General features: G+C 44.2%; 1 protein-coding gene across 16 annotated transcripts in view; it reads left to right on the forward strand.

Annotated features, from left to right (window-relative positions):
* Window positions 1-15,119, forward strand: part of r3hdm1 (R3H domain containing 1) — a 163,612-nt gene that overhangs the window by 50,131 nt on the left and 98,362 nt on the right. For 15 of the 16 annotated variants that reach the window (XM_085986613.1, XM_085986624.1, XM_085986614.1 and 12 more), the window contains 6 exons: window positions 6,162-6,285; window positions 6,384-6,462; window positions 9,266-9,325; window positions 9,411-9,551; window positions 12,863-12,971; window positions 14,453-14,548. In XM_085986613.1, the coding sequence (XP_085842739.1) occupies window positions 6,162-6,285; window positions 6,384-6,462; window positions 9,266-9,325; window positions 9,411-9,551; window positions 12,863-12,971; window positions 14,453-14,548 (609 nt within the window). The remainder of the gene's footprint in view (window positions 1-6,161; window positions 6,286-6,383; window positions 6,463-9,265; window positions 9,326-9,410; window positions 9,552-12,862; window positions 12,972-14,452; window positions 14,549-15,119) is intronic. The other variant, XM_085986616.1, reaches the window with a different exon arrangement.

Here is a 15,119-nt window from a genome sequence, read left to right on the forward strand (position 1 = left end):
CAAAGTCTCTGTGGTGCTGTTCTGAGCTTGGCACAGATGTAAATTTACTGCAAAAATAATTTGATATGGGAAAGTTGAGGCAATACAGTGAGGCTGGGGACAAAATGATGAGGGATAATGGGGAAAGAGTTAGTGGTGATGGAGGAAGTCTGAAGGCATGTTGGGGAAAGAGGTCAGTCAGTGCGAGACAACAATGGGAAACTGTGAGGGCCTCATGGGAGAACAAGGAAGAATGAGGCTGCAAGAAGTATGACACATCATTGTGCATTACAGAGAGCCTTGACATGCAAGCCTTAAAAGCTTTTGCATAAGACCACAAAGACCTGAAGTGGGTGCAAGCATTATGGGGAAAAGGCTGAGCAGGTGACCTCATCAGTCAGTAAGGCAAGGAACAGGAAGCATATGGGGATAAAGGAAACAATGGGTCAGGGGAAACGAGAAAAGCAAAATTGGAGACAAAGTGTGGCAACATCACCATATGGTAAGTAAACAGACGAGAACATCATGAAAACAGGAGGAGGACAAAGAGCGAGAGGCAACATGCCTCCACCAATAATTCAAAATAAGAAGAGAGAAAGACTGAGAGAAACGCACAACAGAGTAACTCACCATGCAGAGACGACCACAGAACAACTTAAACAGAGAATTGTGAGAGGACACAGCAATACCACCAAGGACACAAAGACAATGCAGGCAGATAAAGCAGAGGACATATCTTGCAACTTACCAATGGCAAAGCCGTGGGATTTTCAATTTTAATATATTAGAAGTCGTGATGGTGTGCATTTTCCGTAAGTCTTTCTAATTCTTCATCATACTTTGTTGATTGGTTCAAAGTAAAACAGCAACAAAGTAGAGTTGAAGAGATAGGAAATGTACGAATCAAAAGCAAGGAAAGCAGCTAGAAACCTGCCAGTAAGTTGCAAGTAAGAACAGATGAAAACAAAAATTCCTGAAGTGGCAGAAGACTTCCTTCAGCAATGTCCAAAACCCAGTCCAATCTTTAAGTTATTCTCTGGTTCGGTGTCAGCCAACATCAAGTTACTGGAGCTTCCTGGTTCAGTTGTGTTGGTAAATATGCATCTAAGGACAGGGACTCCTATCTCCATGCAGCATGAGTTACAGTGCACAGTGGAATAGTGAAATAACATTATATTGTGGCAAAGCCATCAAGAGACTCTTGCAGTAACGTTTATAATTGTCTTTAACCATAGTTGTTACCTTTAAGTGTTTGCTCTGTTCAAACAGCACGGGATCGATAAAATCGCGATCTGACGTGATGACGTCATCACGCGGGTCACGTGACGTTCCCAACGGCGGGAAACGTGATGCCGTCAGGGGGGTAGGGCGTTTCAGTCAGTCCTCGTGGATCCAGCTAGTGTACAGACCTGTGTGGAGTTTCTCCTGCGTTCTTTTGTTTGTAACTGTTTCAGTACATTAAACCACATTTGTTTAACTGTCAGTTTCAACCGCAGTATTTTCGTAGTAGCGTGAAGACACCTACATTGGTGACCCCGAAACCTCGCGAACGTTTTTCGCGGTGGACAAGGAACGCAGGCCAGTGATGGATGCCAACGCAGTGGTTTTGAAGCTCCCCCAATTCTGGGAACAACAGGCGGCCTCCTGGTTTGTGCAGGCTGAGGCACAATTTGAGCTCCGCAACATCGTGCAGGACCAGCTCCGATATTTGTACGTGGTCTCCGCCCTCGACAGCTCAACGGCATCTAGGATCATCAGCTTTCTGGAGAGCCCCCCGACCGCTGAGGAGTATGTTGCCATCAAGACACGGCTGCTGCAGGTATTTGGCCTTACAAAGGCGGAGCGCGCTCGCTGTCGACTTGCACTACCCGGGTTAGGCGACTCCAAACCCTCGGAACTAATGAGCCACATGCTAACGCTCCTGGGGTCCGAACCCCAATGTTCCCTGTTTCGCGAGCTGTTTTTGGCAGCTTCCTGGACAGGTCCAACCAGCCCTCGCCAGGTCGGACACCGGGGATTGCATCGTGCTCGCCGAAGAGGCGGATAAAATATACGTGGTCCGACAGCAATACTGCGTCATTGCGCAACGCCCAGCCCCGAAGGGCCCCGCCTCAACGCCTCCGACGACCAGTTACTGTTATTACCACGCTCATTTTGGCCTGAAAGCCCGCTGCTACCGCCCGCCTTGCAGTTTCGCGCCCAAACCGTCAAACAGACCGCCGCTATTCAAGATCACCAGAACCAGGGCGTGCCACAATGGCAATCAGCGATTCCGGGAATCTTCTGTATTTAACCGACTCCATCTCGGGCTGTCGTTTTTTGTGCGACACGGGGGCACAGTGCAGCATACTTCCCGCCTCGGCCCCTCCAAGCTGTCAACGGGGGTGCGATTCGCACTTTCGGGAACCGGCGGGTACAAGTCTGTTTCGGTGGCCAACGTTTTAGCTGGGATTTCGTCACCGCTCAAATTTCGCAGGCTCTCTTGGGTGCCGACTTTTTCGGCGCCAACGGCCTGTTGGTGGATGTGAAGAATCGTCGCCTCGTTCACGCCGCCACGCTCGACGGTATTTCATATGTGCGCAACACGGCCGCGCTGCACTCGGTCTCCTGCGCTTAGCCACCTCCCGACGACTTCTCCCGCCTTCTCGGGGTTTTCCCCGAACTGACCAAGCCCACCTTTTCAGCTTCGACTGCCAAGCATCGGGTGGAGCACCATATTTCGACGACCGGCTCTCCCGTCTACGCCAGGGCGCGACATTTAGAGCCCAGCAAGCTCGCGGCGGCGAAGGTGGAGTTTGCCACGATGGAGAGGGTGGGGATTATTCGCCGGTCCAGTAGTCCCTGGTCTTCGCCGCTCCACATCGTCCCCAAGCCGGGCGGGGGGTGACGGCCATGTGACGACTATAGTCGCCTCAATGATAGAACGACGCCCGACCGCTACCCCGTCCTGCACATCCAGGACTTCTTTGCGCATTTGGCGGGGAAGTCAATCTTCTCTAAGGTCGACCTCGTCCATGGGTACCATCAGGTGCCAGTGCATTCCCAAGATGTTCAAAAGATGGCCGTCATCACCCCTTTTGGACTGTTTGAGTTCCTCGCATGCTCTTTGGGCTTAAAAACGCGGCGCAGGCGTTCCAGCGCCTTATGGATTCGGTTCTGCGGGATCTCGATTTTTTTTGTTCGTTTACTTGGATGACATTCTGATTGCCAGCACCACAAAGGAGGAACACCTCCAGCATCTCCGTGTTCTTTTTCGTCATCTTCAGCAGCACGGCCTCATTGTAAACCCGGCCAAATGCCGTTTCGGCCTGTCGCAACTCCACTTTTTAAGCCACCGCATAACTTCCGAGGGAGCAATGCCGCTTCGAGCTAAAGTGGAGGCGATCACGGCTTTCCCGAAGCCGCAATCCGTGAAGGCCTTACAGGAGTTCCTGGGGATGGTTCATTTTTACCATCGGTTCGTCCCCAGGGCCGCACAGCTCATGCAGCCGCTCTACGAGGCCTTCAGGGGCAAGACGGGAAAGGAGCCCGTGGGTTGGTCGCAAGACATGGTTTGCGCCTTCGGGGATACGAAGACCGCGCTCGCGAACGCGACTATGTTGGCACGTCCCCGGCCAGGAGCTATTATCGCCCTCACGACGGACGCGTCGTACTATGGGTCGACGGCGCGTGGCAGCCACTGGCATTTTTTCAGCCGCCAGCTGCGGCGGCACGAACGCCGGTCCAGTACCTTTGACAGAGAGCTGTTAGCTTTGTTTTTAGCCATCCGCCACTTCCGATTCCTCCTCGAAGGGCGCCGCTTCATTGTGTTTGTCGACCACAAACCGCTGACATTCGCGATGGCCAAGACTGCCAAACCGTGGTCGGCTCGGCAGCAGAGGCAGCTGACATACATTTCCGAGTTTACCACCGACGTCCGGCACGTGGCCGGCAAGGACAATGTCATAGCGGATTGCCTCTCCTGCGCCGCCGCCGTCCAGGCCGTTCAATTAGGCATTGATTATGCAAGAATGGCTGGCTGCCGACCCGGAGACGCAAGCTTTTCGTTCTGACCCCGCCAGCCTTCAGCCGAGAGATGTACCGTTCCATTCGGCGGGTACCACTCTCCTCTGCAACGTCTCTTTGGGTGATCCACGTCCGATTGTTCCGTCGACCTGGCGCCAAGACGTTTTCGACGCCATTCACGGGCTGCCGCATCCCGGGGTGCGTGCGTCGCAGAAGCTGCTGGTCTCCAAATTCGTATGGAGAGGGATACGCAAAGACGTCCGCGACTGGGCGAACACTTGTGTGGTTTGTCAGCGGGCCAAGGTGCGACGGCACGTCAGGGCCCCTCTGGCCACCTTCGAGGTACCAGAGCGGCGGTTCGACCACGTTCCCGTCGACCTGGTGGGTCCACTTCCACCGTCCCGTGGTTTTACACACCTCCTGACGATGGTGGATCGCACCACGAGGTGGCCAGAGGCGGTTCCCCTGACGTCTACCACCTCTGCGGATGTCGCTCGAGCCTTCATTTCATCATGGGTAGCCCGTTTCGGTGTTCCGGCGGATATTTCGTCCGACCGCGGGCCGCAATTCTCGTCGGAACTATGGAATGCGGTGGCCTCCGCATTGCGCACTAAACTCCATCGCACTACGCCTGCAGGTGGTAGGCCGAACGGGTTGTGCGAGCGGTTCCACCGTTCATTGAAGGCGTCGCTCAGGGCCAGCCTTCTGGATGCGGCATGGGTCGATAAACTGCCGTGGGTTATGCTGGGACTGCGCACCGCGCCGAAGGAGGATTTACAATCTTCTGCCACGGAAATGGTTTACGGCCAGCCACTTCGGGTTCCGGGCGAATTCCTGCCGTCACCTACGCGGCCGTGGTCTGCAGCCAGTCAGCGAGAGGCCCACCGGTACGCGGCTCAGAGCTTCAGACCAGTTCCGACCTCGCAGCACGGTTTGCCTTCCTCCAACGTCCCCGTGGAGCTGTCAAAGGCTAAATTCGTCTTGGTACGCCAAGACGCCCATTGCACCCCGCTCGCACCTCCATATGCGGGTCCGTTCCAGGTTCTACAGGCCGGGGACAAGAGTTTCGTGATCGACTTCGGGGGCAAGCTGGATCACATCTCCATCGATCGCCTCAAGCCTGCGCACCTGGACCTTGAACAGCCAGTCGAATCTGCTCAGCCCCCGCACCGCGCCACCCGCTCAGCGTTTTCCTCTCCGGGAATTTAGGAGTCGGTCAAACAGGCTTGTCCGACCTCCTCTGCAATTGACGTTCCTCGCTAAAGACAATTCTGGGGGGGCGTATGTGGCAAAGCCATCAAGAGACTCTTGCAGTAACGTTTATAATTGTCTTTAACCATAGTTGTTACCTTTTAAGTGTTTGCTCTGTTCAAACAGCACGGGATCGATAAAATCGCGATCTGACGCGATGATGTCATCACGTGGGTCACGTGATGTTCCCAACGGCAGGAAACGTGATGTCATGACATCGGGGGTAGGGCATTTCAGTCAGTCCTCGTGGATCCAGCTAGTGTACAGACCTGTGTGGAGTTTCTCCTGCGTTCTTTTGTTTGTAACTGTTTCAGTACATTAAACCACGTTTGTTTAACTGTCAGTTTCAACTGCAGTATTTTCGTAGTAGTGTGAAGACACCTACACTCATGCATGCATGTGAGACCACTTTCTGATGATTGGGAACTGTTTGTGTACAACCTAATTTTTGAAAGGAAATTTTACGGACTGAAATTAGCAGACCTAAAAGACTTAAGTACCTGTAACTTCACAATTGCATATTTCCTCTCTGATCCTTATTTTCTAACAAAGATTGACTGTTCTTCTTTGTACTGTTAGAATTTGTTCCCTTGACACAGGAGAGCACATCCTCAAGGTTATATCACCTGACTTATTCGATATATTGGTACTGTTTCATTTAACTTGTAATAATATGAAACTGAAAGTCAACATTCTGTAGTAAATTACATTGTTTTCATGTAATCTGCTGAGTGGATCAGTGGCATACTACTCTGGGCATTTGCCAAATCATTGAAGTCGGTTAGGAAGCTTGAAGTATTTTGAGAGAAAAAATGTGAAATGCAGTTACCATTTTTGTTAAACTTCACATGCAACTCTTAAGCATGTTAACTCCATTTGTTTCATTGAATATTGTTGTGACAACAATTTACCTTGTGTTTACACAGGATAAAATTCAGCTACAGTTAACACAAATGTTTGATAAAGAAGAGCAGCCTACAAAAGATGAAGCTGAAAAAGAAGAATGCACAGACAAACCAGATAAAATGCATAAAAAAATGTTATCAAGAGGTTTACACTGCATTTCTTCACTAAAATACTTTCAGATTTTGGATGCTTGATGAGTGACTTGTAAATGAATGGAACTTCTCAATCTCTCTCTTAACCAGATTCCAGCCAAGAATATACAGATTCCACTGGAATAGATCTTCATGAATTTTTAGTCAATACTTTGAAAAATAATCCCAGGTATATATTGAAATGAGTTTTTGATTATATATAGAAAATGCAATATTTTCAGTCATGCCATGCTTATGATACGTAGTTATTGTACACATTTGGAATTTATTCTTTGTACCTGAGATCAAACCTCATCATTACTTACCCAAGTGGCAGTTTAACGTTCGAAAAACTGTGCACTCGCCCTCCTATCAACAGCTGCTAGCTGTAACCATGGTTGCCATAACTATTCCTAAGAATTATGGACCATTACCAGCAGTTTAAAAAACACACGTTAGCGCCACACAGTTGATGAACACAAAAAAAAGTACAAACATTTCAATGGTTGAAGCAAGAACCTCTTTACCAAAGAGAGATAGTAAAAATGATACTCTTGAATAAAGAACTGAACCCATCACAAGCACCTCAATAACAGCTGAACTAAGCATTCTGCAAAGCTACTATATGATTAAGCAATACACAGAAAAGCCATACTGAATGAAATTCTGCTTATTTTGTACTGTAAACAAGCAAAAGTCAAACTTGCATGTTGTTTAAATAAAGAATACTGTTAATATTAATCTACAAGATGATTATGTATAAAATTACACCATTCCATTCAAATAATGAGCAACATTACAAAGGTACACAACAAATAATGGCTTTTAATACTGTCTGAGGGAATGAGCAAGGCAGTGGGATTAAAGTAGATAGAAGTAGTTGATGTATTAGCACACATGGAACTGAATAGCCTCATCCTGTGCTGTAATTTCTATAAGATATGCTACTATTATACATACAGTAGAACCCCTATAAGTCAACCAACAATGGGAATGGTTGAATATTGACTTATTCTTGCTTAAATTTAGCAAAGCTTTTATCTTCAAAAATTCTAACCTTCATGTTAGCTGGCATACACAATTACATTTTCTATATTCCTTCTCATTCAAACCAGCACGTCCTCATCAACTGTTGATGTCATTTGTCACTCCGCTCTTGTACTGCTGAGATATTTAAATGGCAGCTATTGCTCCTGACTTCAACCCAAGCTCTTGCAGCTATAGTTGAGACTGAAATTGGGAGGCAAATTGCCATTAAAATACCAAGATGCTGGAGGTGCAACAGTTGATAGGAATGTACTCATGGTGTTACTGCTGGGCCTACCATCATTGGAGCAGTGGTTAGTGGCAGTCACCATTCTCCACAGAAACCCTGTGCTAAGAGGGAAACATGAGCGAAGGTATGGCCTTTAAGTAAGGGTGCATTTTCAGTAGCACCCTGACAGCAGAACGAAGAAGATGTAAGATACCCTAAAGGCGAAAGTCTAGCTTTCCATTGCTTTAGAGTCCTTTTGGGCCTCTGAATCTGATTGACATGCTTCAAATCTAGCACATCCAAAATCACTGTGCAAAGAAACTAAATTTTGTGATTGCACCTTAGGACAACCATTGTACTTGAGAACTAAATAGCAAAATAAATTGCTCCACTTATACACAAGTACATACAACATTGTGCATGATGAGGAATACAATATTTATTTCCCCCCAAACTTTGCTTTTTCTCTTAATTACTGAAGGGGGTGACACACGGCTTCATTTGAGCTTTGACAATGAGTGTCCGAGGTACTTCAACCACTGCTCCAAAGACTATTGCAGTTATGCGCAATCCTGTTTTCCCTCGATGTCTGTACATGCAATTTCCAACATGACACTGAACAATGATTATAAGATGAAACGCTGTGGGTGTTAGTCCTATGATTAGTGTCCACTTAGCTCAGTGTTGAACGCACTACTGAGTCAAGCAACACCATCAAAACAAAACTATTAACTCATCATTCATCTTGATGCTGTTTGTAGGCCCTTGCTATGTGCAAATAGGCTGTTGCTTTTGCCTACAAAACAGCAGTGACGACACTTCAAAAGTAATTCATCGCCTATAGAGTGCTTTGTGAAATCCTGAGGTCATGAAAGGCACTGTATAAATGAAAGCTTTTTTTTAATTAAGAGGCTCCAAGCTACTGAGAAATCCACACAGGTTTGATAAACTGCACACTCTCCCATAGGGACACATCCCACTTGCCTGAGTCAAGCAAGCTTGGGTACAAGTTTGCAGAGCTAAGGCTTGGGACTCCCAAATATCAGTGATACAGATAAACTAGCACTGATTCAGTGCTTATCCAGCCAAAACTACTGTACCCATTAGGACATTGGTTTGCTAATAATTAGGTGGGCAGACTCCCAGTGCCATCTAAATGGTCTACTCCTCCATTGATGAGCGAGGCTGGCCAATCGTCAACAGTGCCCTGGAGTAATGCGGTATCTGATACCTTGGGTATCAGATTCTGAGTCTGCCACAGAGAGTTAACTTTGTTCTGAACTTCTGTTGCCAGAACTGGCATCGAGGAACCACCACGCAACGCATAGACCCCCCCCCACTTACTTCCCCAAAAGGACGGTAGATCCAACTCCAAATGCTTTCTTTGCATGTAACTTTTTGTTTTTCTGGACGCCTGCAGATAAGTGTAAAGCCCTCAGTTGATTTTTGTTCATTTGTAGCCTTTTTTTAAAGAAATTTTACACACATCAGTTAACTGTTACCTAAGTAGACTAATGCATAGGTCCCTGTGCAGTTTAAGCAACTGGACATCCGTACTGGACTAACTATCTCAACCTTGTCACTATATTATGTAGGTGGGTTCATCATTGATAGAAATATTATATTGTGCTTGCAGGGAATTTAATTCAGAAGTACATCATTTCCAGTTTTTAGTTTCGAGTTTGAACTAGCATATTTGGCAAATGAATACTACTGAACATATTTTTTTTGTTTGCAGGGATAGAATGATGTTGCTGAAGTTAGAACAAGAAATTCTGGATTTTATCAGTAATAACAAGTAAGAGCTGATATTGATGCATAGGCTAAATGTATTGTCACAGCTTGTGTATCATCACCAGTGGTGTCTCTTTCTTCCTCTTCAGTATTCAATATAGAAAGTTTCCTCCGATGACCTCCTACCACAGGATGTTGTTGCACAGAGTGGCTGCATACTTTGGCTTAGATCACAATGTTGACCAAACAGGAAAAGCTGTGATTATAAACAAAACTAGCAACACAAGAATGTAAGTGATTTAACTTCTGAAATGCTTTTGTTCATAATTAAGTTAATCATATTATTGTGTTTTAAAAGGTTGCTTGAGTATTGGATTCGGGAGGGGGGGTTGGCAAAAGAAACCATTCTGGCTTACTACTACTACATCCACATGCATTTGTAAAGGGCCTTTAACATAGAGAAATGTCCCAAGGCATTTCACAGAGATGCACTCAAAAAAAAAAAAAAAAAAAAAAAAAAAAAAGGACATCGAGCCAAAGAAGGACATATTGGCAAGAGTAACCAAAAGCTTGGTCAAAGAGGTGAGTTTTAAGGAAGGTCGTAAAGTAGGAGAAAGGAGTTTGAAAGGCGGATATGTTTCTGGATAGAATTCCAGAGCATGGGGTCTAGGCAGCTGAAGGCATGGTTGCCAATAGTGGGGCAAAAGGAGAAGGGGGATGTGCAAGACCAGAATCAGAGGGTGAGGTTGTAGAGCTGATGGAGGTTACAGAGATGGGAACGGATTTTAAACTCGAGTTGTTGGGGGACCAGAAGCCAATGTAGGTCAGCAAGGACAGGGGTGATGGGTAAGTGCAACATATGGAGGTGGACGTAAATGGTCTTTATGATGGAAAGGATTATGAGATCAGAAGCTCAGCTCAGCTCGGGTGCCAAGGTTGCGAGCAGTCTGGTTCAGCCTGCGGCGGTGACCAGATGGAATTGGTTGCCAGGGTGTAGAGTTGTGACGGGAACTTAAAACTACAGCTTTGGTCTTCCCAATGTTTCGTCTGAGGAAATTGAGATTCAAGCAATACTGGATGTCAAACAAGCAGTCTGAAAACCGAGGCAGTAGAGTGGTCAAAAGAGGTGGTGGAGTGTTGGCGCTGGGTATCATCTGTGTACTTGTGGAAGATTAACCCATGTCTTTGCATGATGTCACCAAGGGACAGCATATCGATAGTGAAGAGAATGGGACAAAGGATAGATCCCTCGGGAACTCCAGATGTAACCTTTTGTGAACAGAAAGTTGCTATGACTATGATCAGATATGTAAGATGACACCAAGCGAAGGCAAATTCCCCCTGAGCTGGACAACAGAGTAGAAGCGTTGGCGGTGAATGGTATGGTCAACCATGTCAGGCTGCAGAGTGTTTGAAGAGAAAAAATGCACCATGGTCAAAGAAGACATTGGTGACATTGGTTAGGGACATTCGGTGTTGTAACAGGGCAGAAACCTGATTGGAGAGATTCAAACAGGGAGTTACGGGAAAGATGGGCAAGGATTTTGGAGGTGACAAACTATTTGATGGCATTAATTGTGTAACACGTAGTAAATCTTGGCAATATTCAAAATTTTCAAGCACAGTTAAAACAAATTACAACCAGTTTAATATTAAGCATGGTCTCCGCTACTTGTACAAAAACTGTATGTACAGGAAACTTTGTGATATCCGGCACCGACGGGACTGAGCTGTTGCCGTCCCATCAAAACTGCCAGACAAACCAGCGCTAATCACAGAATCACAGAAACCCCACAGTGCAGATAGAGGCCATTTCGGCCCATCGAGCCTGCACCAACACACATCCCACCCGATCCCCGTAACCCCTACACCAACACATATCCCACCCTATCCCCATAACCCCACGTATTTAATCCCCCCTAACACTAAGGGCCAATTTTATCATAGCCAATCATCCTAACCCGCACATCTTTGGACTGTGGGAGGAAACCGGAGCACCCGGAGGAAACCCACGCAAACACGGGGAGAATGTCTGTGTGGAGTTTGCACAGTCACCCGAGGCCGGATTCGAACCCGGGTCCCTGGCACTGTGAGGCAACAGTGCTAACCACTATGCCAATGTTGAAACATACGGAGCTCCGTATCTGGCAACAAACCCTGTGCTTCTAAACAGTCGGCCGTACCTTGCAAGCGTCTCTGTAGCTTAGCAACAGCTTCAGCAAGAACTTGCAGAGACTGACTGGTTGGGAAAAAAAAAGCAACCCAAAGAAAAAAAACCTAACGGAACGGCTCCTGATTTTTGCCGGTGGATTGAGCATTTAACCTCCGGATAAACCAAAGTTTCCTGTAACACACTTCATTTTTGTTTGAAAATACTCCTCATTGTCAATGTTTTCATTACATATCAAGATGTTGCAATTCTCACTTGTGCGGGTATGCACTAGCAAATTTAGTACAGGTAGACTATCCCTTATCCGCACTTCCGAAAACCTCTGAAAACCGAAAGTTTTTTCGTGGAGCGTAACTAGAGTATTTATGGTCTATATTTATCCCACTATTTAATTTACCAAGTTATTACTGTACAAATAAACTGTAATACTATTTATAGTCTTTATTTATCCCACTCAGTGAATATTCATAAGGTTCGCTGCAGAAATATTAATGTGTTTGCTTACGGGGTGCTGCCCAGACCCCCGCTAGGGTGTTGCATACTGATTCTGAATACCATTCTGAAATCCGAAAAATTCCGAAAAACATCTGGTCCCAAGGGTTTCGGATAAGGGATAGTGCACCTGTATATTTGGTGTGAAATCAGGTTTTAAACTTCTGTTAGCTAAGATTTCTTTATTCAGCTCTATGACCAAAAAATTGCCTTTAATTCCTGAATGCAAATACAGAATAATTCGAGACCCCTCCCTCTTTAAAGAAAGGAATTTAAAGCATTTTATAAAATATTGAAGCTGTACTTAAAGTCTAGCCATAGTGAAGCATCTCCTGTTTCAGTGGTGTAAAGTGCGGAGGACATTGCTACACTGAAAATGAGCGTGATGCAAATTTAGTTTAAAAATTAAAATCGGGGTAACAACTGCTTTTATCGGCTGGTTTCCCTCCCTTCTAATAACAAAGCTTTAAGTAACTCTGAACAAACTTTAAATGTGAATGTCAAGTGATTCTGAGCAGCCTAAATACTTCTCTCCATTGAGTGCTAAAACTGTTGCAGATACATTTCAGAATAGAGTTTTGGATGGCCCAGCTACTATGCTTAAAGGACCTAGGATTGAATCTAGCTCTAATGACCGAGTGACAGTCTCCTTCCTCTAAGAACCTCATATTAAATAAGTTTAGACACTCAATCTAGTTCCACAGTATGAGATTTGACACCAAATTGACACCTTTGCTCAGTGGTGCAAGAAATGGAAAATTCACTGGTGTACTAGGAGTTAATCTTCTAAAGTTAGTGCAGAATGTTTATGCTGAATGCCAAAAATAGGAAAACATTAAATTCTTTGGCATTGATATCACTTGCCTTTAATCACTTAGACAATATATACAGTAGTTTGTGTAATTCAGTATTTGTCATTGTTCAATTTTTTCCTTGCAGACCTGATCAGAAGTTTTGTGAACATATAAAAGATGATACAACTGATGATTTTCAGAAGAGGTATATCCTGAAACGAGATAACTCGAGCATTGACAAAGATGATAACCAAGTAAGTGCTCAATTTGTCTGCAGTTTTGGATTCCGCTTCTGTGTTAAAACAAAGACTATTTTATGGCTATCTAAGTTACGTATAATTGTAAATTTCCCTGGAGCAGAGATTATTAAATTCACAAAACTGAAATGTATTTTTTGTATCCGGAGTTTGAATACTCCGTATTGTAGTTCAATATAGTTTCATTAAGAGAATGTCTGACTAGTGCACGTAGAATTGCTATGCAGGAATCTAGGAATGTTTTAAAATCAACAAGTGGCCTGATCACAACTGACTGTAATTTCTCCTCCAAAATTCTGTTTATAAAGTGACGGTGTCCGTAACTAATAGCACTTTAAAATATATATTGTTTTGCTATTTATATGGGCACTTGCTTCTGTGGAAGTGAGAGTTTTACCAACAAGTTAGAGGGGTCTCGTTAGACTTGGACCATTGCTCTTGGACATAGCTTAGTTCAGGTCATGTTGTATTCAATGGGTGATATTCAGCAAGTCCTGGATTCCATTTTCATAATATAATTCAGTTGAACGGAAGCTTGCAAACCAAAATCTTTTTGTCTACATCCATTATATTTATGTTTAATGGAATAATTTTTGCAAAGACCTTGCATTCCATTTTACCCAGATAGCTAATTACTAATTTTACATTGTTCACCATGCTTGTGTATATAGGTACCACATGTCTTGTGCATCAAGTTCTATATGGCCGCTGCAGTAAGCATTATTTGACACTCTGATTAATGATGAGAATAGCAAAGATATTTGAAGGATATTGCACTTTGCATTAGAAAGAGTTGCATTTAACATGGTGGCTGATATTTGTATATAAAACTCATTCACAGGTTTTTCATGGGAATTCCTCATAAATGAATATATAGCATGACTGATTAGCAGCACAACTGGCTTTTTAATGGTTAAGACTGCCCAAGTTACTCTAGTTTGTGTTTCTCATATGAGGATTTTTTTTAAGTGAATCTTAACCAGTTGATTAATCCATTTAAAACTTGGTTGCACAGTTTACTTTCAGTTCAACCCACCAGTAATCATTCAAAAATTGTAATCATTTCTTCTAACCAAGAGATTGTTCACAGGTGTTACTGGAATATTTCACAGTAACGAAGTGGAAGAAAATTATGTATTAAACAGGTTATTCGCTCTGAATGAATCAGTTACAACAGTTAAGTGGAAATGTAAGGCAAAATCAGAAAACATCTGGAATTAAGTCAAGGCAGTTGTGACAGAAGCATGAACTGCCTTGGGAGAATGAAAATTACATTCTAGAAAGCTCTTAAAAAGCACTTTTTTTAAACAAAGGAGAGTGTAGCAGTGAAATACAAACAAATTAAAGTCCAAAAAGCATATTTGGAATTTGTTTCAAAAAAATATATTTTTGATATTATTGTTAAAGGTTCAATTAAATTCTTTTTTACTTTGAAATATTTCAATCTCCTAAGAAGACGATGTGTTCAAAATTTCCAGATACGTATCAGATTGCGGGATGATAGAAGAAGCAAATCAATAGAGGAGAGGGAAGAGGAATATCAGCGGGTCAGAGATAGGATATTTTCTCAAGATGTAAGTATAGGGTGGGAAAGGAGAAAAGTAAATAAATGGTTTTAAACTGGATGTGCAAATAGACGTTACTAGCTGTTTGAGTAGCTGAAAATCTAGAAGATCTTGGACTTGACTGATTTGGTTGTGGAGACTTGAGTATACGATACATTAGTAAACTGAAAGTTGGATAGTAGTCTCAATCGAGAAATCTTTGTGGTGTCTGGCTGTATCATGGGATGTTGTTCCATATATTTTTGTAAATACAAATAGTTCTTTGTCACCTGTTTTGGTGAAACTCTTGCAAGAAAATTTAAATTTCTTTCTGTGTGAGCAGGTAGTACATAAAAGAGCAGCCTGCAGAATTTTACTGGGGTATATTTTATCTACAGCCAATTTTGTTTCATAACATTATAGTTTAGTTTCTGACTGGATTCGTGGCCATCTAAAACGAAGTTCTCTGCAGAGCAGATTGGTGATCATGTTCCTCTGCCCTTGTAAGGGTGTTTGGCAGAGCTTTGCACTGCTTGTTCAATTTTGGGTGGTTGTTTTTGAGTCAGAACCACAATTCAGTTGTTGTGTAGTACATACAATG

Source organism: Somniosus microcephalus, chromosome 4 (assembly GCF_052327205.1).
Source record: "Somniosus microcephalus isolate GS21.2 chromosome 4, FLI_Smic_1.0, whole genome shotgun sequence".
Taxonomy (NCBI): Eukaryota; Metazoa; Chordata; class Chondrichthyes; order Squaliformes; family Somniosidae; genus Somniosus; species Somniosus microcephalus.